The 26,674-nt window shown below is 48.9% G+C and overlaps 5 protein-coding genes across 5 annotated transcripts; 1 reads left to right on the forward strand and 4 right to left on the reverse strand.

Annotated features, from left to right (window-relative positions):
* Positions 1 to 156: 156 nt before the first annotated feature.
* Positions 157 to 2,459, reverse strand: FOBCDRAFT_292160 (TRF2-interacting telomeric protein/Rap1 C terminal domain-containing protein; the record flags this gene model as incomplete). The annotated part of the gene is made up of 3 exons (XM_031178596.2): positions 157 to 1,917; positions 1,965 to 2,285; positions 2,337 to 2,459. The coding sequence occupies 3 exons, from the start codon at positions 2,457 to 2,459 to the stop codon at positions 157 to 159; spliced, it is 2,205 nt and encodes a 734-aa protein (XP_031044483.2).
* A 935-nt stretch (positions 2,460 to 3,394) lies between these two features.
* FOBCDRAFT_132670 (kinase-like domain-containing protein) lies at positions 3,395 to 5,696 on the forward strand (the record flags this gene model as incomplete). Its single annotated transcript, XM_031178595.2, has 3 exons — positions 3,395 to 3,434; positions 3,519 to 3,986; positions 4,045 to 5,696. The coding sequence occupies 3 exons, from the start codon at positions 3,395 to 3,397 to the stop codon at positions 5,694 to 5,696; spliced, it is 2,160 nt and encodes a 719-aa protein (XP_031044482.2).
* Positions 5,697 to 7,314: 1,618 nt separating this feature from the next.
* On the reverse strand, positions 7,315 to 8,242 carry FOBCDRAFT_31425 (uncharacterized protein). Its single transcript, XM_054704262.2, has one exon. The coding sequence runs from the start codon at positions 8,009 to 8,011 to the stop codon at positions 7,472 to 7,474; it is 540 nt and encodes a 179-aa protein (XP_054560237.1). The 5' UTR covers positions 8,012 to 8,242; the 3' UTR covers positions 7,315 to 7,471.
* A 1,794-nt stretch (positions 8,243 to 10,036) lies between these two features.
* FOBCDRAFT_200483 (uncharacterized protein) lies at positions 10,037 to 11,197 on the reverse strand (the record flags this gene model as incomplete). The annotated part of the gene is made up of 8 exons (XM_031178592.2): positions 10,037 to 10,040; positions 10,073 to 10,164; positions 10,206 to 10,302; positions 10,508 to 10,644; positions 10,685 to 10,804; positions 10,878 to 10,948; positions 10,987 to 11,016; positions 11,047 to 11,197. The coding sequence occupies 8 exons, from the start codon at positions 11,195 to 11,197 to the stop codon at positions 10,037 to 10,039; spliced, it is 702 nt and encodes a 233-aa protein (XP_031044479.2).
* Positions 11,198 to 21,494: 10,297 nt separating this feature from the next.
* FOBCDRAFT_272931 (uncharacterized protein) lies at positions 21,495 to 22,374 on the reverse strand (the record flags this gene model as incomplete). The annotated part of the gene is made up of 2 exons (XM_031178589.3): positions 21,495 to 22,207; positions 22,257 to 22,374. 2 exons carry the CDS (start codon positions 22,372 to 22,374, stop codon positions 21,495 to 21,497), a joined length of 831 nt encoding a protein of 276 aa, XP_031044476.3.
* Positions 22,375 to 26,674: the final 4,300 nt, after the last annotated feature.

The following is a 26,674-nucleotide window of genomic DNA, read 5'->3' on the forward strand; positions in this document are numbered from 1 at the left end:
GCATCCTGGTTTCAGATTCAAATTGGGTATTAAGCAATGTATCTTCATTTCGTCTTAAGCAAGAGGTACGCCGCGCCCCTCCCACTATGAGTAAACACCTGCCCAACTCTCGACTTATATGCCCATATCAAGTGCGTCAAACCACTGGAAGAGATCCTATCCCTCCAGGTGGCTACCGCCTTCTTTTGCTTGGGCCTCGAGAAAAGCCTTTCTTAAGTTAAACCTCTGAAAGCCATGTTTGTTGACAAGCCGGTTGTGAGCTTTCTGAGCGCGCTGCTGTTGAAGTTCTTCGCTATCGTCAGCTGGAGAACGGTGAAAGTCCACACTCGTAGCAAAGTCCAAATCCGCATCGTCACGGTCTGTCCAGATACCCTCGTGGTGAGAAGGCACATCGCGTCCTTCACTAAGATGCTTCATGACTAGAAGGGCCGATTTTCCAGGTGTAAGGGTGGTACGTTTGAGGGCTTCTACGACAAATTGGCGGGGGTAGCCCATTGATTCATAGCGAGCTATCCATTTCTGAATTTCTCGAGAATTAGACTTCTCTGGGTTCTGAGGCTGGTTTGTCCTGGGAATAGCTCGGGAAGAGTCGAAGGAGGCCGGAAGAGACCGTCGAACTGTTCGGGTGCTTGGTTTTGGGTTCGGTTTCGCAGAGGAAACAGCTCGTCTGGGAGCGATTTGTTCTGTAAAGCTGCTGTCATGATGTCGTCTCATGGGCTGAGCGTGTGATTCTCGCTGTCTCTCACGAGAGGATATCTGCTGGCGATGTTTATTCAGGTGCAATGGTATTGGTGTAGTATCCAAAGCTGGATGATCTGGCAGTGAAATATCCACAGATTGGTGTCGAGTATCCTGCCTTAATGCTGGCCGTGTCCCGAGATCTTGTGATTCTTCTTGCATCGGGGGAAGGGGTGGAAGGTGTTGCGAAGCTTCGCTTTCACCAATATAACCTAGCCACTGAGAGGTTCTTAGTACACCAGGAGATGTTTCTTGGGCACGCTGTAGCTTGGAAGTTTCTTCGGCGTCGGGTGTAGACGGTATCTCCATGTCCTTACTGTAGCGTCTTTTCTTAAAGCGCTCCGGTGAGGCCAAGGGAGGCTCACCAGCGGTTCGTTTCAAACTTGACGCGGCGATTGGGGGTGAGGATGGTACCTGGCTTTGCAGTAAACCGCGCTCTTGACCGTCCTCGAAGTCAATGTCCTGACTGGGGTCCATGCCAGGAGCTGCACCTTGTGACTCAGGGTCTGCATCCTCGCTGTTTACTTCGAAGCTCTCCATTGTCTCGAGGAAGTCCATGAGGTTCTCTTCATAGCAGAGATGTAACTCGTTGACAGTGTGCTGATCTGGTTCAACAAAGCCCAGGTTTTCCGCGACCCTGTACCAGTCGGTCAATTGGCTGTCCTGTGATACTGGCGCATCCCGGGCAGCTAGCATAAGATCAAATAACTCTATCTTCTTTCCATTGATGTTAAGACTTCTCTTGATGTCTCTCTCGGTGACTTTGATATACTCGTCAAGATCTTGATACCAGTTGTACCTCAGAAGAGCGAGAGCTTCTTGTTCTTGTTCTTGTTCTTCTTCTTCTTCTTCTTGACCATCTTCTATTGATGGCCGAGGTTTGTTAGCTTCTCTCGGGCCTTGTGATGGCACTGTCGTAGGTTGAGGTTGTGGTGCTCTGCGGATAGGGCCAGCGTCTACTTGGTTGTTCACGCGTTGTGCAGGGGCCCTTTGAACGGCAGCCTTCCGTGGGACTCTGATAACGGTATTGTGGTCTTCCGCAGTGTTTTCTGAGGTGCTCGCAACGGGGCCGGCTTCTGCAGGCGCAGAGGCTGCCATACTCTCCAATTTTTTCCTATCCAGGAACTGCAGCTTTTTGATCCAGTGATCACGCCAAGATTGTGCAGTATGTCGAGGATTCTACGCATGTGAGCTTAATTTGCGTCGCCCTATTTGCGAAAACTTACAATCCTTTCGTACTCGTACCATATCTGGTTTCCTTTCTGTTCGTCTGGATGGTTTAGTGCCCACCTAGTAAGTTTCGCGTCGTCCTCAGCAGTGAACTTTGTCCGTGTTGACTTTTTGGCTTGATTGCTGCCCACCGGTCTTGGCTCGTCTGGATGGCGTCCTATTAGGTACTTATCCTTGATTTGGATATACCCGTTCTTCACAGAGTCCTCAATAAACTTCCATGAATAGGATCCAGGGGGGGCATCTTTTTTTCTGAGATGGTCCGCAATGAGCATATCAGCATGTTTTTCCAGCATCACGACCTTGCCACCATTTTGCTATCTTAAAATCAGCGACAGCGCGTGAATGAGTTTGCTGGATCAACATACCGTGATAAGCTCTGTCCATCGGTTTCTCATCGGTACTCGATGTGACAGCCAAAACTTTCGATCCTTGAATATGGTACCGCCCTCCGCACCTTCGACTCCATCGTATGTGACTGCCGGTGGCATTGTGATGAGCAGGCTTTGTCTGAGCTATGAAAGGGATAAGGCGCTGGTCACTGAAGATCGCGTCAGAGGCTGGGCTAGAGGTGCACCAACGACTCTGCAGATGTCAATTTTGGCAGCGTGAGTCAGCTTAAACTCCTAGAAAAGTCGATAATTTCATCGCATGATGAGACGCGCCCTCAGTTTGGCCAAACTTTGGTTACCGCCCGCGGTCTTGATGTTCTCTGGGTGCAAGTCGCCCTGATGAAAGCCACGCGTTGAAAGGTATCGCGCGCTCACGTGCCAGTAGATGTATTCAGTTAAGCACGTTTAAGGTTTGCCTAAGTGCATATTGCTGAAGCCACTGTAATATGGTTAGATTTGCTATTAAACTATGTAGAGTTGCTAAAATAGCAATGCAACTCCTGCATTATGATCACCTTATCTTGCATATAATTGACCTGATCTATTCTTGGCTGTTTTGTTCGACAGACTTCTATCGGTGGTGATCGTTTCGCTCTACCTAGACCAGAAAGAGAACGACGTCACCTCTTATCGATAAGAGCTTCCCGGGCTATCACCGGTTATCGGTAGCTTTGCCCTTGGTTGCCATGGTAGCGACGATGGAGTGTTTACTTCCAATCAGAACCGAGGCCGTGGGACGAGTGGCCGGGATTATTTGGGTCTAAGCTACAAGTTGCACGAACAACGCAAAATAGATCCATTCACTTAGCTACTTCAAGCTGGACCTTGCCTTCTTCCTTTTTCCTCCTCTTCCTCTCTCTCCTCTCATCCATCTCTTTAACATCAAGCTTACTACTACTAACCAAAGCAGGTTGTGTTTGTTCGTTCTTGTTTCTGCGTCCTTCATCGCATCTGCATTCACACTTTCACGGCCTAGCGAGAATTTACTTGTTTGCATGGGTTGAGTTTGCTTGTTCACCGTGAATAACTTCATCATGTCTTCCGAGGACAAGTACGAAACGCTGGAGAAGATTGGTGAGTCTATCGAGTTAGCAGCACTCGCCTCGATGCGCCGTGCTATCAATTGAGCGACAACTCTAACTCGCCGTCTTCTTCTAGGCCATGGCTCCTTTGGCATCATCCGCAAGGTCCGTCGCAGGACAGACGGCTTCATCATGTGCCGCAAAGAAATCTCATATCTACGCATGTCCCAGAAGGAGCGCGAACAACTTCACGCCGAGTTCCAGATTCTATCGCATCTGCGCCACCCAAACATTGTCGCCTATTACCACCGTGAACACCTCAAAGTTAGCCAGGACTTGCATCTTTACATGGAGTACTGCGGGAATGGCGATCTAGGCCGCGTTATCAAGGACCTCGCACTAAAGGGCCAGCGAGCTCAGGAAAGCTTCGTCTGGAGTATCTTCAGTCAGCTCGTCATGGCGCTTTACCGATGTCACTACGGTGTTGACCCTCCAGAGGTTGGCGCCAACGTGCTTGGGTTAACACAGGGAAACGCTGCTGGCGGACCCAAGGTTCCCGCTGGAACAATGACTATTCTACACCGAGATTTGAAACCTGAGAATGGTGAGACCTCGATAGTGGATCCCTTTGTTTACGAAATTCGAAACTGACAGTGTTTTAGTCTTCCTTGGCGAGGACAACTCTGTCAAGCTTGGAGACTTCGGTCTCTCCAAGATGATCAAGTCCCACGACTTCGCTTCTACCTATGTCGGTACCCCCTTCTACATGTCTCCCGAGATATGTGCCGCGGAAAAGTACACATTAAAGTCCGATATCTGGTCTTTGGGTTGCATCATCTACGAGCTCTGCGCACGCGAGCCACCCTTCAACGCAAAGACGCATTTCCAACTTGTGCAGAAGATTAAGGAGGGCAAGTTCCCTGCCTTGCCCGACGTTTACTCTCCCGAGCTTTATCAGGTTATCAAGGACTGCCTCCGTGTGAACCCTGATCGAAGACCTGACACTTCTGAGCTCCTGAACCTGCCAGTGGTCAAGCTTATGAGGAAGGAGAAGGAGGTTGTTGACCTCAACAAATCTCTCCGCCTCAGAGAGGATGCTTTACGTAAGAAGGAAAGGGACCTCAATGAGAGACTTGCCAATATGGAGAGAGAAAAGGACGTTATCCGAGAGGAGCTTGACTCATCGCTACGGAGAGAGTGGGAGGTTAAAGCACGTCTCGAGATTGACCGTCTTGCCAACGCAGAGATCGAGCAGCTCCAAAATCGCTTCGAAGCCGAGGTTCAGGCACGCGTCGAAGCTGAGCTGCAAAAGAAAACAGTAACATTTTCCGGCTCAAGACCTGAGAGTCGAGAAGATGAGTATGCCTCATCAATGGGCAAGTCGGATTACAAGTCCGACTATCCTCACTCTTCCCTCGGTGGCAGCGAGGTCGAGTTCCCCTCCACAACAGACCTCACTGAGTACTCCATCGATAGCCCCGAGGCGCCTCGAGAGACTAAGAAGACAGCTCGCACGCCTTTCAGCCGTGCGCAGACCATGTTCGTCGGTAATCCTGCTGGTACGCCAATGGATGTCGAGATGAACTCACCAAGCCCTATCGCCATTGCGTCGCTATCTCTTTCTCCTCGCCGCAATGGCAACACCAAGGCTCCTACCACTGCCAATGCAAACATTTTTACCGCCAACGCCAATCGAACCTCCGCCGATTCCCGATGGGATCATCCTCGCGATACCTTGTCCGATTCTGAAGATGAAGACGTTGTCCCGTCGCCAACACGAAACATCAAGTCTTCGAAGAATCCCTTCACCTCCAAGACACGACCTGTCCTCACTTCTCAGAAGTCGTGCCCCATGAACCGTCTCAAGACCCAACCATCAACCTCGGGCTTCGTGTCTAAGCAGATGCCTCCACCTGAGGCTCCGAGGTCGCCCACTCGCCGTCTGAGCAAGATTCCCTCAGCGGCAAACCTCCAGTCCGAGGCCAACAGCCAGGGCTTGACGCGCGCCTCATCACTCAACAACAAGAAGAACAGCAGCAGCACCGATGATGTCCTGGGCAAGGTTGCTGCTAAGAATAACATTCGAGGCCGAACCCTCGTCGAGCTTCAGCAGGCTCGCGCAGGCGGTCGTCCCATGAGCGCCATCGTGATGCCCAGCACAGGGGAGAACGTCAGCCCCAAGAGGGCATTCCGAGACCGCATCGGAATTGAGCGCAAGTCAAGTGGTGACGAGCCCGTCGCTGTCTGGGATCCGGAACGAGACGAGATGCCTAGTCCTTTCCTGGTCCGACAGCGACGGATCGCCCGGGTGTAGGCCGCCTCCGTGCTAGCCGCATGAAAAGAAGTAATGATGAAGAAAGCTGGTGTGTGGTTGTGGTTTTGTTTTTTTATGCATTAGAGGCGAGCATCATGATATTGCTTTGGAGGGTCTACGCTACCCTCACATACCTCTTTGTCTCTCGTTTTGATTCCCCCTTTCATTTGTCTTACCGCAAGCTGAGAGGGAAACGAGAGGCTTTCCCGATGGATATCCCCCTCACACGTGAGGGTTTGGAAATGATACATGGAAACACTTATGGGCGTTTTTGGCGCGAGCACAAGGATCATGGCATGCATGGAATGGAATGGGTTATTACATTTTAAATACACTGTTGGTGTGCTTGTTACTTTTTATGGACAAGGATTTTAGCATTGTTATTATGAGTTGAACGTCTAAACTACTTGCGAGGAATGGTGGGATTGGATCGAATTCGGTTGAGTTGGATTGGGCTGTTCTTGCGTATGTTTATTCTTAGACGTTGTAAAAAAGATAATGACACACTCTTCTACATACTCGACCTCTCAAGCCTCTCTCTCAATCGGGTGAATAGCATTGTTTGGCCCCCAAATCTCCAACGGCTTCTCATAGGAACGCATCTGCACTTTAGAACTCGGTGAGCATCCAATGAAATGAGGAGCCGTTAAAGTGCAGCATTTTGCAGATAAAACTTGTCTATTCAAGACATACAACGTCATTGGACAATCCATATCATCATGAGAATGGATGTGTACCCAACTTACACCAACTCTTCTCCATCATGAACCCAACGTACAGCGTCGTCTCCCCTTCTCGCCTCATTTTCCAAGGCCAATGAAAGAACCAAACTGTTGATATATGCTTTCAATCCAGGTCATAAATCATTTTTCAATCCACCTGTCGAGTCCAGCCTTGATCTTCACACACGTCAGCAACTATACTACAACCCTTTAGTGTTGGGCATCACTGCGTCTCCCCCATAAACGATGCTTCCACCCGCCTTGCATATGCATCCCCAGAGCTGCACCCCAGAGCCAGTCGTGCAGGTGAGGCGTTCGACAATGTAAAAGCACGACTCGAAGTGGTCCATTAAAAAGCACTATGCGGTGAGAGCTCTCGTGATGAGTACCGCCATTGGCAGGGACATCCATGCCTTTTGACATTAGCATCACATCATGAGAAAACAATCTTCCAAAGATTCCAAGAAACAAAGGTACATGTCGTAGTAAAGCTTTGTTATGACAATACAATAATCAACAAGGGGTATTTTTCTCCAAGCACACGCTTCAACACCAAATTTGTCTGAGTAAGGTAAGGAGTCCAAGCATTTGACACAAATGCCCGAGACACGAACATATATCCAACAACAGGCGCTATTCAACGCCAGATAGCACCAAACTGAACCCAAGAAAACGCAGATAGACAATAATAGGAACAAAAACATTAAAAAAAAAAGGCCAGGCCGTGAGGCCAATTCCATCTTGCGTAGACGTAGCGTAGCGTATTGTAGCCGTGAGGCCCATCAATCTTCCAAAAATTCCCACGTCCCAGGTTCCCTTCCTGACCTTTGATTCGTCATGGCTATAGACCGAGCCTGAGAGCAGAATGCATTTCGCGATGCAACGAGCACGGCGGTCCTGTGTAACCCGCGCAGGACTTCGTCTCTTTTTCGAACTCTCCCCTATTTTCTTTTTCGAATCTTTTCTTCTTTTTAGACTTTTGTTTTACTGTAACAATATTTTGTAAGTGAGTAATCTCGGCCACACTTTCCCACCATCTGGTAGATGATCTGTTTAGTGCCGTGAACGATGAGAACTGCTGTGACGATGAGAGTGACCATGGCTGCGATGAGAGGAAGAATGGTGCGACGAAGAGTGTCGGTGTCGGCTCGAGCTACCACTACTCTCAAGATCCCGCTCCAAACTTTCAACTCTTGACCGATAGCCCTTAACAATCTCCTTGATGTGGGCGATACGGTCGAAATCTACCTCGAGCTCATCCAGCTGCTGAAGAATCTCGGTATACCGAGCAATTTCTGCGTCGGCGCCGCCGATGATTCCATCAGCTTCGTCATATTGCAGTTGGGTAAATCGCTGCGCTTCATGACTCAGGTAATTAATCCGTTGTTCGATACTAGCCATAAGATGATCAAAGTAACGGCCTAAAGCAGAAAGTGAGGAGCTGTCGAGTAGTAGAAGGCCTTGGCTACTGGCGCGACTAGCGGCGCGCGAGCTGCTGGACCCCCCTCCCAGTGCCGCCTGCCCTTGGCGAAGCAGCTGGATCTCCTCGTTGGTGAGCCCTAGCTGGGTGTCCGGAACAGCCTGTGAGGACATGACGGGCAGCAGCTGGAAAGGCTGCTAGCTATGGCGTGGGGAGACCAGGTGAGTCGCAAAGTAGGCGGCTGCGGTTGAGATTTGGGGGGTCAAGTAAAGGTTTTGGTTTTTGGGATCGTCGCAGAAGAGCAAGTGGGTTGAGGATGCGGTATGAGTCGAGCAGGTGGGCGAGGAGAGATTCGGTTTGTGTATAAAACAGCTGCGGCAACTCGTGACATGGGCTATGCTGGATGAGAAGAGACCGACGGGCCGATGGCCTGTTGACACGATTGAGTTAAGAACACAGCGTTGGTAATGACACCAATGGACAAGATACCACGGCGCACAGAAACGACAATGATAGAGAGATATGCGAGGAGGATCGCGGCGACGGCAAGGGTGAGGATGATAGCGGATGCGACGATGCTAGAATGGGCGTGGGGTGTGCTGCGCAGAGCATCATGATATCGCGGCCAATACGATCATGAGCATCATCGGTGGTGTTGAGTCGGTTTTCAGTGGCTTTGGGGTGTCAGGTAGTTCGTCTGGAGGCTCCCGGACCTCAGAGCGCCCGGAGAGAAACGAGGAGAAGAGAGAGCGATCGAGGGAGTTAGGTCTCTTTTGGGGAATAGACGGAAGAGGTGTGATTGGAGAATCGGGGGAGGAACCCAAGAAGACGGAATTGGGCTTGAGGTGGAGGGTGGGGGAGATGGACTCGAAGCAACAAAGTACCGGTACGTATCGTTTCGTAAGGTCGGTCGGTCGAGTATGGAGGATGGAAGGCCCGTTTCGGTGAAAGAGGCAGGGATGATTTGACGAGGGGGTTTGCTTGATGATTGCGACCCAAAAGAAAGATATTTTCTTTGGTATTAGGATGTAATGTGGTGCGGTCTGGTACGGTGAGTTGAGATGCTGTAGAGCCTATGGTGACAAAGCTTGATATCGTTGAGTAGTCTAACTGAACAAAAGATGATCATTAGCCTCTATCCTCGGCTGTGTGTAAGGTAATTAATTAGGTGATGGTGTTGAATAAGAGAAGAACTAACCTCCACTACCAAAGTTGTACCGTGATATGGATGGATGAGATAAGATGGGGGGAGGGGAATGGAGTGGATGAGATGGGGAAGGAGGATAATTGAGAGGTGGTTGCGGTTGCAGCTGCGGTTGCACAATTTGGTTACAATTGCACGTGCAATTGCAATAGCAATCAATCAATTAATCCGGCCGCGGTCAAGGTAAGGGCGGACAGGTAATACTTTATCACTTTATATAGTAATATTAAGGTTGATGCCCGATTGATTGATTAATTGATTGCGCTGATGGATAAGTGAGGTAAGGTAGGTAGGTACCGACAGAGCGGTCACTGATGGAGCTGGGAGCTCTTACAGCCAGCCAGAGATAGCGCGCGCTAATTGGAGCTCCCTGTCATTAAACGACGATCTCAAGAGGTCCAAGAGTCGGCTTTTTTTGCTTCTTCTGCCTTGTCTCTTCTAATCAAGCGGGGAACGACAGATGAGAAAGACGCAAGGCAAAAGAGCAAATGAATTTCTGGTATCAACAGTGAAGTGAACTGGAGGACCACTGCCGTTTGCTGTATTCAGGCCTGACAGGGTATCATTTAGGCGTGAACCAGGACCAACTCGGCGGCCATGATGCTGGGGGCATAAAGGTCGGTGAGAAAGAAACCGGGAACCCACGGCGAGAGATCTCGATGATTATTGATGGCGTCGTACTAGAGGAGGAGAATATGGATCAAAGGGAGAAAAGGGTGGAAAAAGAAAAGAGAGGAAAAGAGGAAAAGAGGAAACAAGAGTTGAAAGACAAAAAGAAAAGAGTGGCTTCTTTATTGAGGTCGACTATAAACATGAAAGACGACAACTTCACTCAAATCAGGAGACAGATCATGATACAATACACGTCCACGGGCAACAGTAAACATACGACACCTTGATTCTAATTGCCTATTCCATGAGACGGAGATGAATGACCATGCCCGGGAACTCGGATCATGAGCCGTATATTTCTCACTCGGTGAGACTCTCTATACTACCTAGGTAAGTTAAGTTAGGTGCTTTAACTCACCTCGGTTCGGCTTCCATGTCGATACTAGACCCAGACACAACAAATATTAATGATTCCCATGTTGACTTTTCCGTGCCTCTGCTGACCATGACCTACAAAGTAGGGTCTATCCCAGTCTCTAACCCATGCTCACCATCACCACCACGAGCCACATTTGGCGGAGGCAGCCACCGCGGGGATCAAAGCTGAGGAGCCCCGAGCACGACATGTACTCCATTGTATCCCATTGTCTGTAACATGTACAAGACACTTGCTGTAATGGCAGGTCATAGATAAAGTGCGTACATGAATTATCGTGACGATCCTCCGTCGACTATCAGCACACCCACCAAACTAACTAGATATCCCCAGGTACTGCCCAAATTGGTAGGTGTTAATGTCATGCGCACGTGTATCTCCCGTCCGATCAATGCACTCCCTGTTCGTTGTACTTACACCTCCAATGCTCGCGGATTCCTTCTACAACACCAAAACAAGAAGCGTATCCATCGCGATATCAGCCGACGCACGAGCCCAGCGCCTACTGACTCAGCCTGAAACCCTTCCTCATCACACAATAAGTTGACTGTTGGCTATGTCTCATACGTAAGTAAAGAAGCACAATCAACTCACTAACTCTGCTCTGTCGATCCGGAAATCGGCAACCATCTCCCCGAAACACAAACCCCCAATATCAATGGGTGATGACTTATTGGGTGATGTCTTGTGGCGCGCGCCAGACGAAACACATCCCTGACACAGCACAGCACAGCACTACACAACACACCAAAAGGATAAACTACGATAATCATTACACGTTCGTTACTTGTCGAGTTCGTCTCAATACGTGTTGCAGTTCGTCTCGCTCTTTACACTGCAGGTCCAGATGCATATTTTCTGCAGATGCGTGACTGCATCATGCAACTACTGCTGACCTGCAGCACTCTTGAGCCTCAACATGACGTCTATAAGTATCAGCAGCATCACTCACTCACCCACAGGCTCATACATTTCATCAACCTCGGAACATTGCCGTTTCTCTGCGCCTCCCCCGCCCTCGCAACAACCTGAACTGCCGCATCTTGACCTCAGATGATACCCTTTTTCTTCCCAGTCAAATTTGCCTGTTCTCTGTTTGCGTTGCATCGAGTGGCACGAGGACAGCCAAAGGATCGTGTCAAATGCAGCTTGCCGCTGCAAGTAATACCACCCTTGCTCGTGCTATCATATGTTGTGCGCCGACTTCAAAGACTGGTCCTCGGTCGATCCAGTCACGAGCAAGCCATGCCGTGCTCCCTTGGTAGACTTTCTCCTTCGTACTGGGCAATCATCCGGAGATCCGCTAGGGTGCCATGTGTGTAACGACTTCTCCCATCAAATTTGCTTGATGTGGGAGTCGTGCAAGGTCGCTCCATGCTCTTGCGACGAGAGCGCTGACAAAAATTGTAGTCACTTTTGGCTCATGTCACCTCCAATTTGACCGAGTTCATCAGCGAATGCTGGGAGGAGTTGTACGTGCTGTTCCACGGGCGCAGTCACTCAGATCTGGCTGAAGTCTTCCCCTTTCGCTCACAACAACGTTTCTTGTCATCACACAAGAGGTCGCATGGCCAATGAAGTAACGTAGAAAAAAAAGTAGAAATGATGTTTCTTACCCCGAGAGTCGCTAAATTAGTAATAAGTACTTGTCCATACGTGGTCTTTAAACCATAAAGCCTGTATCTATTCAATATAAATCCCAGTACGTGCCATAGGAAGCTCAGATTCAGACCTTCAGTCTGTCTCATGACTCAGTTTTCTATTTAATTCTTCTTATTGGTATAGTTCAGATGTTTTCCGTTAAAGCCCTGGGTCTTTTTCTCACTACCTAGGTATGTTTGTTCTAGTGAGAGTTTGAGGTTACCTATTGTACTCAAGGATGCGATATTCGAACACAGGCTCTTCGGGATTGTTGGAGGCGATATCCCTTGGTTTAAATCGTTTCTCTTCCGTTCGCTAAGTCTATACCCGTAATACACTGCTATCTCATCCTATCAATCGTGATGTACTAGTCCAGTCTCATCTTCAGCGATGCCCATGTTGCTATCATGCATTGGCCTGACCACTGTTACAATGCTTGTGTTTTCGACTTAAGTCGCTTTACTATAGTGGAAACATGATCGAGCAACTTTTATGTATCTTGGCGTCTAAAGTTCGCATCGAACTATTTGGGGCGGGTGATGCATCAGTATCATAGATCCCCAACCATCAACACTCACCTAAATACCGGGTAAAACGGCACTGCATAGGATCCATTGCATATGTCCCAAGTCTTTTAAGTACTATTTCATGCGAGAACGACGACTTGTCTTCTGGTGATATTCTGTTTCACCGGCACAACACAAACCCCCTACTCGGTGGGATTGGTGAGGGCGGAGCTCTACAAGGGACTCAAGTATTTGCACAGGAGATGTGATACTCAGCACTTCTCCAAGATACTGTAGCTGGTTTCTTTACCCCTTACTGCCTTGATGTTCATTAGATTGTGATGCAACTGGTGTTTATCCTTGTCGAAGTCTATCGTCGTCTGTTGAGTTTCAGCGATAGGTTCCCATGAATGCTCGACAATGATCTTAATGGATTTAATCCTATGTATCCCTTGCTATATCTGATTGCATCAAGTCGTTTCTGTATCTGAGGTTGATTGACAGTCATAATTCCGCGCTTCTCATATCTGAACTAAAGTCATGTCGGATCAGGTGGCATTCCATGATATTTTTGGAAGCCAATATTATTCCAACCCTGGCGCTGATAAGTCAGGACAGGCTTTCCTTCTGCGTTGATATTTTAAAACTTCATTCATTGTTTCGGAGCTCATTCATATCGAAATTATTGCAGTGTGCTGAAGTATTACGCAACCTTTAAGCTCTTGGATGGGGGAAATGGCTTTCTTATTGAAGTTTTACAGAAAAGAACGAACGCATTTGACTGTTATTCCATCTCATAAATGTCAATAATCTTCTGAAACTAAAATTTTCAGTTCAATACAATACTTCTCAATAAGCCCTCAAAGTCTTAGCTTCGCAACTCACCTCTGTTTGCTGTCGTCCTTATCTGGTCGACTCTTCAGGTGACATGACGAGATTCGCAATCTACCATATGATACATCGAGTTCTGATGCTTGGAGAATTTAATAAAGTTACCAGTAATTTTATCGCCATGGGACACGTTTGATAGCTTTAGAGTCCTGGTCTAATGGTGACTTTGAGTCGATATCACAGACTGCCTTCACTCTTCGCTGGGCAATGCTTCCTCCTGTACCATTGTTATACGGCTCCGGGTAATAACTCTATGAGTCACTATGGGTGTAGCCTCTTCTGCGGGTTTTACGATAGTACAGCATGTTGCAAGCTTAACCCAACTCAAGGGGTTGGTCTGGAGATGACGAGCGTACTGTCAGGCAGGCCAAGGCTATTGTTTCTAAGTATGTTGGCTGATAGATACCATAAAATGGCCATATTTGTGTTTTCCTATTCTTTTTATGATGCGCTCCACATGGTACAAGTATTTTGTTCCTTGTATTGCCTTGACTGTTGACGCAGCATTCCCTCGCCATCAATCCTTATGGCCATGACTCTTCGAGCGTTGCCAGTACGTATGTATATCATCAGCTTCTTTTTTCGAATAACATCAGTTTTTAATTGCATTTGGGACTATCAGCACATTTATTTGGATCTCTATCGCGAAGGAGCTCAACATCTGTAGCGACTCGTGGCATACATGAACTGACTTGCAGCAGCTCGAGACTGGCCGATTTACTCCTGCCTAATACCCTAAACGGGCCATATCTGGTTATACTCTTCATGTCAATGGGTCTGGGCACATGAATCGCTGTTCTCTGTATGTTTGAAGCATCTCCGGAGACTTATTACCCGGGTGTCAGTATAGTATGTGTTCTTATTCTATATTCTAATCCGCAATTAGAAGAAAAGACCGTGAGGCCAAAATGATCTAGAACAAAGTCGACTTTCGCCATCCAAAAATTCTTCGCCAAGGAAGTCATATTGTTCGCCCCTTTCGACGTCATTGTTTAGGGTAGCTTGAAGCCTCGGAGCGACAACTTTCAAGGCCGTATTACCAATTGTCCCGGTAGGAAAAGCTTCTCCCAACGTCATAATAAAGGAGAAGTCTTTTCCATTTGCAGTAGAATTGCTCCTGTCCGTGTCACGGCAATTGCCGGTGGCTGGTATGCGAGTGACATGCCGCCGGGGGAACTAACCCACCGCGATAGCCTCAACTCATGACTTGAAGTTGTCACTCCGAAATGCAAGGAGAAAGCAAAGCGCTATAGTTGAAGACCCGGCAGCGAGATCGGAGTCTCCGGTAATGATAAGAATTGACAGCTTATCCACACCGCGACTCTGACAAGCTGACACTGAATCAGTAGTGTTCAGGTGAAGGACATGTCAAGAATCACCTCGACAAGGTTGTGTAACCATCAAACATCGCTAACTGTCTTTAACACATATATAAAACCCCTTGCTTCTGCCACAGGCCTTGCTGCAGCTAATATTCCCTATCACAGACAGTCTGCGGGCCGCATACCAGCTAGAAGCGGCAGTCAGCTTATAGAGTCAAGACAATACCTCGACATGTATCAATAATGATATCCAATAGCAACCACACAATGTCAATCCACTCATTCAGGGACCGAAAACTATCGATAGTAACTTGAGTCTATGACGAAAGGCTGACAATTCCGTATAGAGCCTCTGTCGTCTAAACATTTGGAGCGAACACGAGGTGGTGAAACCGGTTTCAATTCGAAACAATGGAACCAGTTTCGTTTGAACTCAAAAGGAAGAATGCAACAGAGACAAAATCGGTAGTTTGCCCAATGTTGAATATCTCCGTGCTGTAAAAAAACAAAAACAGGGAGACAGAGTGGTAAGGTAAGGTAAGGATTCTCCACAACTGACTGTGTCTCCCGCAAAATGAAACAAAACATTCCCTTCAGCAACCTTACCAAAAAGCAAAGTATTCGCCGAACAATAAGACATTTTTACTTAACTCCAGTCCGTGCTTTGAGTTGAGGCTTGTTCCGCGTACAGATTCTGCGCATCCGAGTGCAAGCATCAGTATAAGGGTTCGATGGTGAGGACGCAACGAGGGGTCCCAGGCGACGATCACTGCGAGCACATAGAGTTTGTAGAGAGTCAGCCATGAGTGTCAGTGTAAGGCAAAGGATGGATCTGTCATGTCTTGGACAGAGTGACATCGCGTGGTCTCTTCCCCTTCGGGCTTTCATGCTTTTGAAGCGAAGTGCGCTTGGCCACAACTTGGCCCCTGCTCCCGAGACCTGAGACGCTCCGGCGTGGGCCCTCTTTGAGCCAGGGCTTAGTGTTTCTACCGGCACTGTATTTGCTTTTTTGGGTCACGGGCTGTGCGTGGAATCTGCTTATGTGAAGATGATAAAGCTTGTCTAGTTGGAGAGTACGTACACTTGCAGTACTGTACACGTATAGACTCGGTGCGCGGCTGTTGACTGCCATGACATGATATTTGGGCTCCTCGCTTGGGGTATAGTATGATGAACTATGATTGACAGAAATGAAGATCCATCAATCGGGTCGCAGCATGCTAAATTAGGTGCTGGGGACTCACAGTTTATTTGCGAGCCCATGGAAACCTTGTTGTTTAGTCCTGATTCAAACACCGACAACGGGGAACCGAAGCTGACAATGCTCAGGCTCAGGCTCAGGCAGGTTCAGATTCCACAGCCTTTCAGCTGACCTGACCTGACCTCCCTCGATTCCCGAAGTCGATCCCGTTTTCACCAAGGCCCAACATGGCAATGTGTCCGATGTATAGTTGAGTGATTTGTGAGATGTTTCTCCCTCAACCCAGTAAGGAGTGTGATATCAAACTCTCGTTTAGATGGTTTGCGACGCAGTGGCTGGCTATACTAAGCTTGGCTCAGTTGACTTTTACGACAAGGTGACATGGTCTGAGACGAGAAATGACAAACGACCGCTCACGAGCTTGGCGATGACCCTGTTCTGTTTGATGAGGACGTCTTACAAGTGGGATAACATCGTGAAAGTAAGTTTCTGTGCCTCTCTCTCCCGAGTCAGTCTGCCGCAGAAAGTTGGCAAGCTACCTGGTCAGGTTGAATCTGGGAAAACGTTAGATTATACTCGGCTAGGCGGCAAAAGCAAATAGGGATCACGGAAAAGCAGTTGCTTCCAGTAAAGCCTGGCTCTAAGTTGACAGGCACCGGGCGCTGCGGGTTCTAGCGGAGCTTAACCTTTTGCATGGTAGGGCACTGCAGTATTAGCAGCAGCATTAACATCAGTCAGGCTACCTACATGTAAGTGTAGCATGGCAGGATAGGAGCCCTCGTGGAACAGGGTCTCTGTCGATCAATATCCTTGATTGACAGAAGGGATGAATCCTCCTGAGTGGACAAAGTGGATGTCGATATGGCCGACGGCACAGCCATGAGAGGAAAGGACTGCGGCAAACTCCGTAGTCAGACTCCATACTCCATGCCATAACCATGGTCCATATTGATACCCCGTTGCACTGCGTTAACATGCCACCCTCGATGCTTCAGCTGTGATCTCGGAGTGTTTGAGGTGCGGGATGGATCGAGGATTTGGGTCAAGAACGAAGAGGAGGGAGTGACTTGGCCCTGCGGTGACGAGTGTGATTCGGTGACCCCTATGCTTTCACGGCCTGACATGCCACATCGTTTCCAAGAGGATGGATCATGGATGGGTAGATCTCCCATGCGTAACAGGGAACATGACCTTGTGTCGCATCTTCATGAGGTGCCCACAGCCTTGCAGACGATCCAAGCTTGAGAACGTTGTTGTTCAACAAACTCAGTTATTGACGTTTAGATAGTGTAGTATATATGCAAGCTGGATTCTTATGTGCACCATTATTGTGATGAGGCCATCAGTGGCGGTCTCATTGCAACCACCGCAACAAAGGGATACTCCAAGTTGATATGACAGTTACACAAGGCGAAGCTGACTTGCTGGACATGCGATGCATGCGCTGTTGGTCCCTCGAAACGATGTCATTATGTCATGCAAAGACGGTGAAGAGCAGATGTAACGGTTTCCTGACTCGAAGAGAAACCCAGGAACTCCCTGGTTGGTATCCGCCGTTGCAGTGCCATCGCGGGTGGGCAATGGAGTGATTGTCCTCCTGCACTCCGTCCTATCTCTGTCTCTTTTTGCCGCCAAGGGGCCGCAAGATGAGACGCAACAAGCAATCAAATCACATTATCATTGGAAGATCTCAGGGGGGGCGAAAAACGAAAAGACACAGAGAGAGGAGAGAGAACTCAGAACGGAGTATCAATCAAGTTTGGGAAGAACCCGGCAGTTGAGCAGAGTTGGCCCCTGCGTAAGCAAGCGAGAGCGTTGTGATGACGACGATACATTTGGCATGGTTTGTATTGGATGGTCTTTGATGTGAGTGGGATCGTGTGAGGTTGGGGATGGAGAATGATAGATTACACAGGACGGACTAACATCGGCAAACCTGACTCTGTCTACGGTAATGATATGTTCTTTTTCACCTCCTGCTTTTAGCAACAAAGTTTAAGACACGAGTTAGCCGAAGAGATTGAAAATGGATCAATTCGATGTGATGCGATACGATGCAATACGATAGATGACAAGGTAGGGATAGCCCGTCTATATGTCGTCCGGACTATAGCTTTCTAAGGGCTGTAAAAGCGTCAGGTCATGATCGCAGAGAGGCTACTGAAAAACTAAATTACGATATCAGAACCTATCAGTAATAAAAGCAAAGACCATAAACAAACACGGACAGCATCACGAGTCTGGAATCTTGGGAGTTTCAACAGGCTTGATCCTGATAAAACCTCGTGCTATTACAATGGATGTCATCCATGCCCTGGCCCCTTTGCCCGTTTTTGGAACCAGGCTAAGGTACGGCAGTGAGGGAGGAGGGAGGGGTGCGCATGCTCGTAGCGTGCCCTCTCAGTGTCTGTGTGATTCCAGGGTAGAACCCCTGCTGGGAGATCCCCGCCCCGCGCCGCCGGGCCACACACCCCCTGTGACGGGCGTCTGGCTGCTGCTGTCCCCCTGGGGTTTAGCGCGAGGGCGCTAAGATGAAGATGCAGGCATCCTTGAAATCTGCTACTGTAGAGGCGCCCTCGGAGCCGGGGGTAAGTAGCAGCGAATCGGAGGTGTGCGGCTATCATCAAACGTCTGGGCGTCAATCCTCACCCTCGGGAACTCTTAATAATGAACCATCGATGAGGTGGTACTGGGTAGTGGTGATCCAGTGAATTTTATATGGATGCCTAGCTGATATCTGGAAATACCCATGCGATACGTCTCGTACCACCGTGGTATCCCACGTATATCCCGTACCTCCCTGGTATATGTCGTCGATTAATTCTGAGCCATCTCCAAACAATAGATCTCATCCATCCCATTGCCATGGTCCTCTAGCAAGCATCACCCCGGGAACAAGACCATGTCTTGCGATCATTCTCCCCCTTCCAAACGATCCAGCGTCTGTCTTTCTTTCTTTCTTTCCTTCTTCTTTCCTTTCCTTTCCCTGCGCCCGCCCGTTATTTCTTAACCGTCAGAGATGGATCCAGAAGTTCTCCGCTCAAGGGGGAAAAAACGTGGCCCTGATGGGACCCCCCCCTTGAATGAATGGAGCTGATAACACCGCTTCTTTGAGATGAGCTCTCCATCGCATGGGAACCTTGGACCACAGCCAAAGCGTAGAAGCATGAAAGAAGAAAATGTCCGAGGTTCTCTGTGATTTCCTTTTTGCGAGTTCGTGGATCAAGATCAAGCTCGTGCTTGGTTTATGAAATTACCGGTTTCCCGTCGTATTATCAATCCGAAGCGTTGAAGATGTCTGTGACACGACACGTGCGTGTGCGTGTGCGTGTGCGTGTGCGTGTGCGCATTCAAGTCCAAAACAAATCTTTGAGGCTATCGCAAGGTCGGCCGAAAAGGAATTAATCACTTCAGCCTCCCCCAGCCCAGCCCGTGGACTAAACTCTAGCTTGATCAATTACCGTGCTAAAGAGACAGCATCATCCGGTGTCATGGTCCTGTTTCTGGTCTGTGCCGTTTTCCTGGCTGACTGCGACGTCCCTTGAACTGACTGACCTCCGGCTCTCACACGCACTAACTTATTAGCATCTTTTTTTTACCTCAGGGTACTTACCTCAGTGATGGGACAGGAAAGAAAATCACTAGACTAACGGATCTGCGCCATGCTTTGTTAGGAATCCTCCTCGTGGCCGTGGCCCCTTGATTAAAATTCAATTCAATTCAAACTCCCCCAGCCCAGCCCAGCCCAGCCCAGGTCAATGTCAAGTTATTTCCTCCGATGCTAGTCAATCAGTATCACCCGCTTGTCTCAGGCAAGATGGCCTATCGCGTTGTGTCCGAGGTAACACTATGGAGGGTAAGGTACAGTAGCTTATTTGTTTTTTTCTCCCACTGAAGATCGCCATTAATTGTGCATGACTATACCCTTTTCCGGTTACATTCACAATTGCAACTCTACATACAGAGCATGCACTGTACAGTACAGCAAGGCATTCAATGCTGCTCATTTCGCTCATTTGCAATGTTCTATGCTGCAATCTTGAGTACGTACTAATAATTACCGAGGCCCTACTATTGATCCAAGCATCAAATAAAGAAAAGAATGGATGTGGAAGTCGATCATTCAAGCCCTTGTCCCAGTCCATCAAATACCTTGCCCTTGCCCCTGTCATAACTCACCAAGACCAAGTCAACAGTCAGCTTCTCCAAGTTAACTAAGTCAACTCTCACACAGACCATAAAAAGACACGAGGCAGGCGGAGTAACAACCCGAACCGGTCCGCCCAGCCTTGACATGAGCATGAGCAGCAGAAGGTGAGGGAACCCCAGGTTTAGCATACCCCTACCTTTCCCTTCCCTAGGTACCTTAGCTGCTTAGCTGCCCTACCCCTACCCATTGCATTCCTCTTTTGGGTGCCTCTTCCCTCCAAGTTCAACATTGCGCCGACACATCCCCCGATGACTTCCTTCCATTCTTGTCCAAGCTACCCAACTTGTCATCAATGACAAAGGGACCCGATCCCTCGGGGCACCTTTTATTTTCGCTCTGCACCCAGAAATTACAGGGACCCTCCAGGCTCTTGTTAGATGAAGTCGCAGTAGATAATTCCAATTCTTTTCAAAAACATCGTATAATCGTCTTGCACGAGTCAACGACGTCACTTCGCTCAACAGTATGGATCCCTCCAAGACCCGTTCATGCATCCAAGGTCCTTGAAAATGCAGTCATTGATTGATTGATTGAATGAATGAATGAATGAATGAATGAACGGCCAAGAATGCACTGAATAGGCATTGTCATTCATTCATTAGCTGATGTTACAGTTGCAGTTGCAGGGAGATCTTCTCGTCATCACTGCAGCGGTCAAACCTTCTCAGACCAATCAAGATCCACTCATCTCGTGGTGTCTCACCCGCAAAAGCAACGGCATATGGCAGTGGTACCTTTGAACTTGCAACTAACAGACAGACAAGTCATAACAATCACGACAATAATAATAGCACATGCTCAAATTTAACCGTTGCCTGTCATGTCCTGCCTGTCCTTCCTTCTTTTGTCTGGTCGCCTCATCCATGTCTATCAGCCGATTCCATCTTTGATGGTCCATGCTGCGCACTCACCTTCTAGTTCTCCCCGTTTCGGCCACTTCTCCTGATATCCCTATTGGCTGGCGTACGTGGACATCGGTAGAGCATTAGACCGAATTAATTTACTCCGTTGCTACATGCTCATTCACTTTTTCATGTCTGCATGGCTCCGGATTCACATCTTCATCTCGGGCAACGATTGTGCTTTGATCTTGTGATATTTTGATATTCATGGCTCCATAGCCTCCCTGGTCTTGGGCGTATCGTATCCGCCTCTCGCCATCTCCATCGCGTCGACTCTCATCAGTCGATCTCTTCGTGTGCCGATAAAAGAGCATACAGTAGTAAACTAAACGCCGTGCATGATGCTTCGCTAGGTTCTCAAGCCAGTTTCCACCTCTGCGCCGTCTAAAATGACCATAGCTGCCTCCCAAAAAAAGTAACAGACAGTTTCCGCCAAAGGAATACAATAATAAAATAAAACAATACACCAGGCTTCCAGTAATACAGACCAGCGTCGTGAAGAGAATGTAGCTTTTCCTCCCTCCGACTTTTCCCCAGTTGACCGCGACGCCAAGCCGGGAAATCCTTAGACATGGGTCTAACCAGGATTTCCATCCCAATAACAAGTGAAAAGACCGGATCCATCCAGGTCTTGTTGTAATAATGCTCGTTCCGTGAGGCATTATCATCTCGAGCTTTCTCTGGTATTCATCCCTCTTCGTAGAACCATCTCGTCGTCCGACATATATCCCTCAACCCCGAATCACAGACCCATTAAATTCGAAGCTGTGACAGCCCCGTTCATGACGTTTCATGTTGCTGCGTACGCTGAAAGCCTTGCCACATCCAGCATGGGGGCACTTGAAGGGTTTCTCTCCGGTATGTGAGTGACTGTGGATTCGGAGACTGCTGGGCCTGCTAAAGGCTTTGTTGCAAGTCGGGCAAATATACCGGTCCTGGCTTTGCGGGAATGCCGCCGCTCCAGTTGGGTTAAGATAGTGATGGTGCTGCCAAGGATTTGCTCCCGAGGGAGCAGGTGCCGACATGCTCACTGGTGGGGGATAAGCCTGTGGGAGAGGACGCTGGTAGTAAGGGTTCATCTCTTGAGGCTGGACAGCAGGAGGCACCTGTGCCGCCGGGTAATAAGCGCCCACTGGTGCTGGGTTGGCGTATACCGTGGGGTGAGCTTGCTGAGGATAAGGAGCCGTTGCTGGAGGTGTTGCTCGAGGAATAGCCGTTACTGATGCCTGACGCTGTGCATCGGCTTCTAGAGGTGGTGTGGTCTCGTAATAGTATGTTCTTGGTGCTGAGCCTGGATACGCCTGGTTGGATGGTTTCCTTGTGGGGGAGCTGTAGCCTTCGAAAGATGCATCTGTGCTCATAGGTGGTGTAGGGGGAAGCCCCCGGTGCGATGATTTAGCCCATTCAGATCCAGCTCGGCTATGACCATGTGAAGGTGGAGGAACTATGAGATTGTGAGCGAGCCGCCCTCGTGGTCATTAAGAACGACTTACCTTCAAAACGAGGAGAATGTTGCCGTGAAGTTGGTGAGGACTCACTCGTGGGTGAGCCGGCATCGGCCAAACCCAAGAGGTTCGAGATTGAGGGTAGAGAGCACTTTTGTTCCTCCATTGGGGGCGAAGGAGGCTGATACTGGTCGCGTCGAGTAAAAAAGTGTGTTTCTTGTTGATTGTATTGGTTAGGCATGAAAGATGCAGCTGCTGTATGCATTTGCGGGTGGTCTCGGGATTAACCAGGATTTGCTGGTAGAAGTAATCGGAGCAGTCAAGCCAAGTAGCCAGTATATTAAGGCAGTATCGTGTCTGGGAAATACCGGTGATATTATGGGTGGGAAATGGAAAGGCACTGGCAAATATTAATGATGAGTCTTTTGTACTGCCAAAGTCGTATTCGATGTGAAGAGTTCTTAGAAGCTCATGCTAGATGCGAAATAGTCGGGGACTTGGGAACTTAAGTAAGTCCTTGGTGTGGGAAAAGGACCTGTCAAAGGGTGGAGGAGACCCGTCTATCAGATCTGAAGACCGTAGACTTGTTTTGATGCGCCTACGCCCCCTCCAAAAGGGCCTTCCAAGCGCAGCTGTCACAAAATTGGGAGTGGAGCCCTACCAGTGCTCAAATCCTGGGACTGAAGGGAAATCGTTGGCAACTGGACAGGGTCACAAAGGAGACGATAGGCAAGGGCAAGGGCTGAAGGATGCTGACGGGAGGTTCCCTGATGCCGCTCGATGGACCTAACCTCTTGGGTTTGTGTTGAACATCTGCTCTGCCCCGGCAGTGACGTCCCCACTCATGAAGGAGATGTTGTGACGACTCTGATGGTGATCTTGAGCAAGGGAGGGGCGGTTTGTGTGTCTGTCTTGGGTCAAGAGGGAGTGTGTGGAGTGTGGGATACCGAGGTACATGCACACGCATCTCTAAGTTAGCGCTCGGCGTAAGGGTGTGAGTGAGATCCACGAGTGTGTGTGCTAGAATGCTTGGCCATGCGCCAGGATATCCGTGATCGCCCCGTGGTCAAACGGTCGATAGGCCGGATGGCTGGCTGGCAGGTAATGGTACGTACAGCACCGTCTGTATCAGTATCAGTCGTTGTAAATCACTATCCCTGCCCTGCTCCTAGGCATGGCTTTCGTGGGGTCTCATTTGCCTGTGTCGATGCCATCGAAGACATGTCCCCTGGCTCTAACGACCGTGCCCTTTCCTGCTCCTAAACCACTGCCTGCCCTCAGGCTCACACTCATCTCAATGGATCGTGCATTAAGTTCGCCGAACAAGGCGGTAGTGTTTGTGCGTGGTGACCTTAGCCCCAAATCAACCAGAAGCTGCTCTCCGGCGCCGGGAGTTCCACGCGCCCGGCCGAGATAGGGCGTCCACCTAACCTGGAACCTTTTGCCAGGCGTGCCATCCCGACCGCCGCGCTGCATCGAGTTCCGGACCACCGTTTCCTTATTCGGTGTCAGAACCGTTCCTAGTGCTCAACTCTCGTTCCATCCTGGTTTCGTCGCTGTGGCCTGCATTTGTGTACATACTGTCCAAGCCGCTGAAGCTTCCAATAACTTACCCCAGAGCTGATCCAGCGCCCGCGCTCGAGTTTGATTAACAAGCGACAAGACAAGATCGGTCCAAATAATTATTTTGGTACAACGCAATGCAACCTCTTGCGTGCCCATGATGAAATCTTTAGATATTGAACTTTCAGATCGTATCCGGGGCTTCACATTCTCTGCGTGATCTGCTCACATTTTCGTAATTTGCCGGTTCAAGGCTCTGTTTATTGGTTCTTACGCGAAAGCGTTTCAACCCGTGGCAGAAAAACCCCTTCCACGCAGTTAATTTGTGCCGGCCGCGTTCTTTACTGACGATGTGAAAATAGGAATTGGACACTAGGCTTAGTGAAGATAATAAGCTTGTGTTTTCATGTTGGGCTTGGGCACTTCCTAGCTCTCGAACCAAGTTCAGATGATTTGCGCAACAACGAGCAGCGGCGTACCGGCAGTGCGATGATGTCGTCGTATTGGTGCGACTGGTGTTCGTTCGGGCAGCCACGCTCCTGGCGGCCTTTTCGTCTTCACCTGTGTCGTCACTGGCTAAGCAGGCTAATTTGGATGATCGTCGTTTTAGCGGGCGCCTCCCCTTCCTCGCTTACACTGGCGGGATTTCTTGGCGTAGGGTTCAGGAGGTGGGTGTGCCGTTGCCAGTGATCGACCAAGCTTCTTCATGAGGAGGGACAGGGGCATGAAGCCAAGCGTTCGGTGCTCTGCCCTGCCCTGTCTGGTCGACTTCTCCAAGCAATTGGTTCGAAGCAACAATCAAGCTTCCCAGCTCGCGAGTCATGAGAGTAGTATCGTGCGAGGTCTGTATACGCACATATACATAGTAACGCAGTACGTATCCAATCCCTGACTCTAGAAAGCTGGCTTTGTCAAGCGTTTCAACTGGATTCTAAACCTTGAGCTGCCGCTATGAAAAATATCGGCTCGGGTTGTGGGCGTCAAATGTTTTCTCCAAGAGTGAGCACATCGAGGCTTGGCAAATGATGTTGAGACAAAATAGGACAAGCCATCCAGGACGGCGCGTGTCAAACTTTAAGCGACAACACGTGCCAAGTCCCTTTTGATTGCTTTTTGCCATGCGATAGTAGCCACGCTTCCGTCAGCCACAGCTGTACCGAGTCATAACTGTATGATGAAGCTTCATCCCAAAATGAACTCTCACGCATTCGTCCACAGCTTCGTCTAATAGTGTCACCCGGGTTATTGTTTGGAACGAACGTGTTCCTACCAAGCTGGTTGCTGAACTGCAGGGACATTCAAAGGGCTGGGCTCGTGAATCCTCATATGCCTTTCTTGTATTGGTCCTGTTACGATACAACTCTAGGATGAAATGCGTGATGTGACATGCGTAGTGAGATTGGTTTGCGTCCTATTCGTATCCTCGATCGATTTACTCCGTCCTTAGTCAGAGATGATCTATCCCAGCTTTGTAGTTCTCCGGGAGTCCCAGAACCCAATGGACGAGAGTCAGTTAAGATATGCTGATCCTGGCTGCCCAGGGATCTGCTTAACTGTTCTGTCAGTTACTTGGCCGATGAAATGGATATGTGATGGGCCCTCCCTAAGTGCATGAAGACCCTGTCGACGTCATCGCTAGTCTTCGCAGTGTCGGATCTTTATTAGTATACCGAACTCAGATTATAACAACACTTGTCTGCACAGCGACGGCAATTCTGAGGCACAGTCGGCTTAGCCGTCAGTGGTCTGTGTGGGATGTGGGATGGCCCAATGATCAGCGGTGTGTTGGATGCCAACTTTGGGTTCTCTAGATGAAGTGCACGAACTTGTAATTGCGTGTGGAGTTCTAGGCGGCGGATACTGCATAAGCTAAAGCTTCAAACAGCTGTTTGAACAGACAAATACTCTCAGAGGCAGTAGCTGCGATTGCACAAAAACAGATATCTAACGCGAATTGCGATGTTCGCGAAACTTAAACAGTGACGTAACAGCTGAAACATATTTTGTTACTGATGTGCCCGGTGTAAAAACAGCCACAAGCCGATCTGGTTTCTGGGTGGTGAGCAGATGATCGCAACAGAAGGTTGTCGAAAGTCACATAGCGTGTCTGTCGGCGGAAGAACATGACAACGGGTTCACCGGACTTAGTATTCGGGATCTATGTCAACACGTTCGTGGTTAGCCTTGTCTTGCATCGAAACACTACCTAGTGGGAGTAATGTGAATGAATCCACCTTGATCCTTATTCCAAGTAGAATCAGTAGGTTGGTCGGCCAAAGACCAGAACCTCCGTCGTAGAAAGGGGCTTTGGGGGCGCATTCGGCATTTGCTTGGTGAACCCAAGGGAGCTATTAATCGACGGGTAGTATGAGCAGACCAGCGCATTAGTTTCACATGAACGTGCACAGGACACGCGGATTACGTATATACCGAAATTAGCTTGGGTACCAGCCGACCGGCAAGCAAAGCGGGATGATGAAGTTGGTGGAATCTGGTTCGATTGTGGGAAACTTGATTGGTGAGATGCTAGTCAAGGTTGCAAGGGTCACTTCCAGAACTCGTCGATAGGAGAACAAGGTTTTTGGCTTGAAGAAAATCTGTCGATCGGTCAATTCAGCTCGCTGCCCTACCCTGCCGAGAGATGCTAGGTTCAACAGAGTCAATGTTGGCGACAAAGAAAGGATTCAATTTGGGGGAGAGGAGAAGGGAAAAGTGATTGATTACCTCAGCCTGAGACACGGGTATTAGTTGCACCTCCCTCAATGGCTGATGTGATTGTGAGATGTGATGCAATGCAAGGGAGTTTATTAGCATCGGATCGGATTGTGGAATGTGCACGGTGAGGAAAGGGCATTGAATCATGGAAATGCATTAGACAGTTGGTTCTTTCCCATTATCATCAA

This window comes from Fusarium oxysporum, chromosome IV, assembly GCF_013085055.1.
Source record: "Fusarium oxysporum Fo47 chromosome IV, complete sequence".
In the NCBI taxonomy this organism is placed as follows: Eukaryota; Fungi; Ascomycota; class Sordariomycetes; order Hypocreales; family Nectriaceae; genus Fusarium; species Fusarium oxysporum.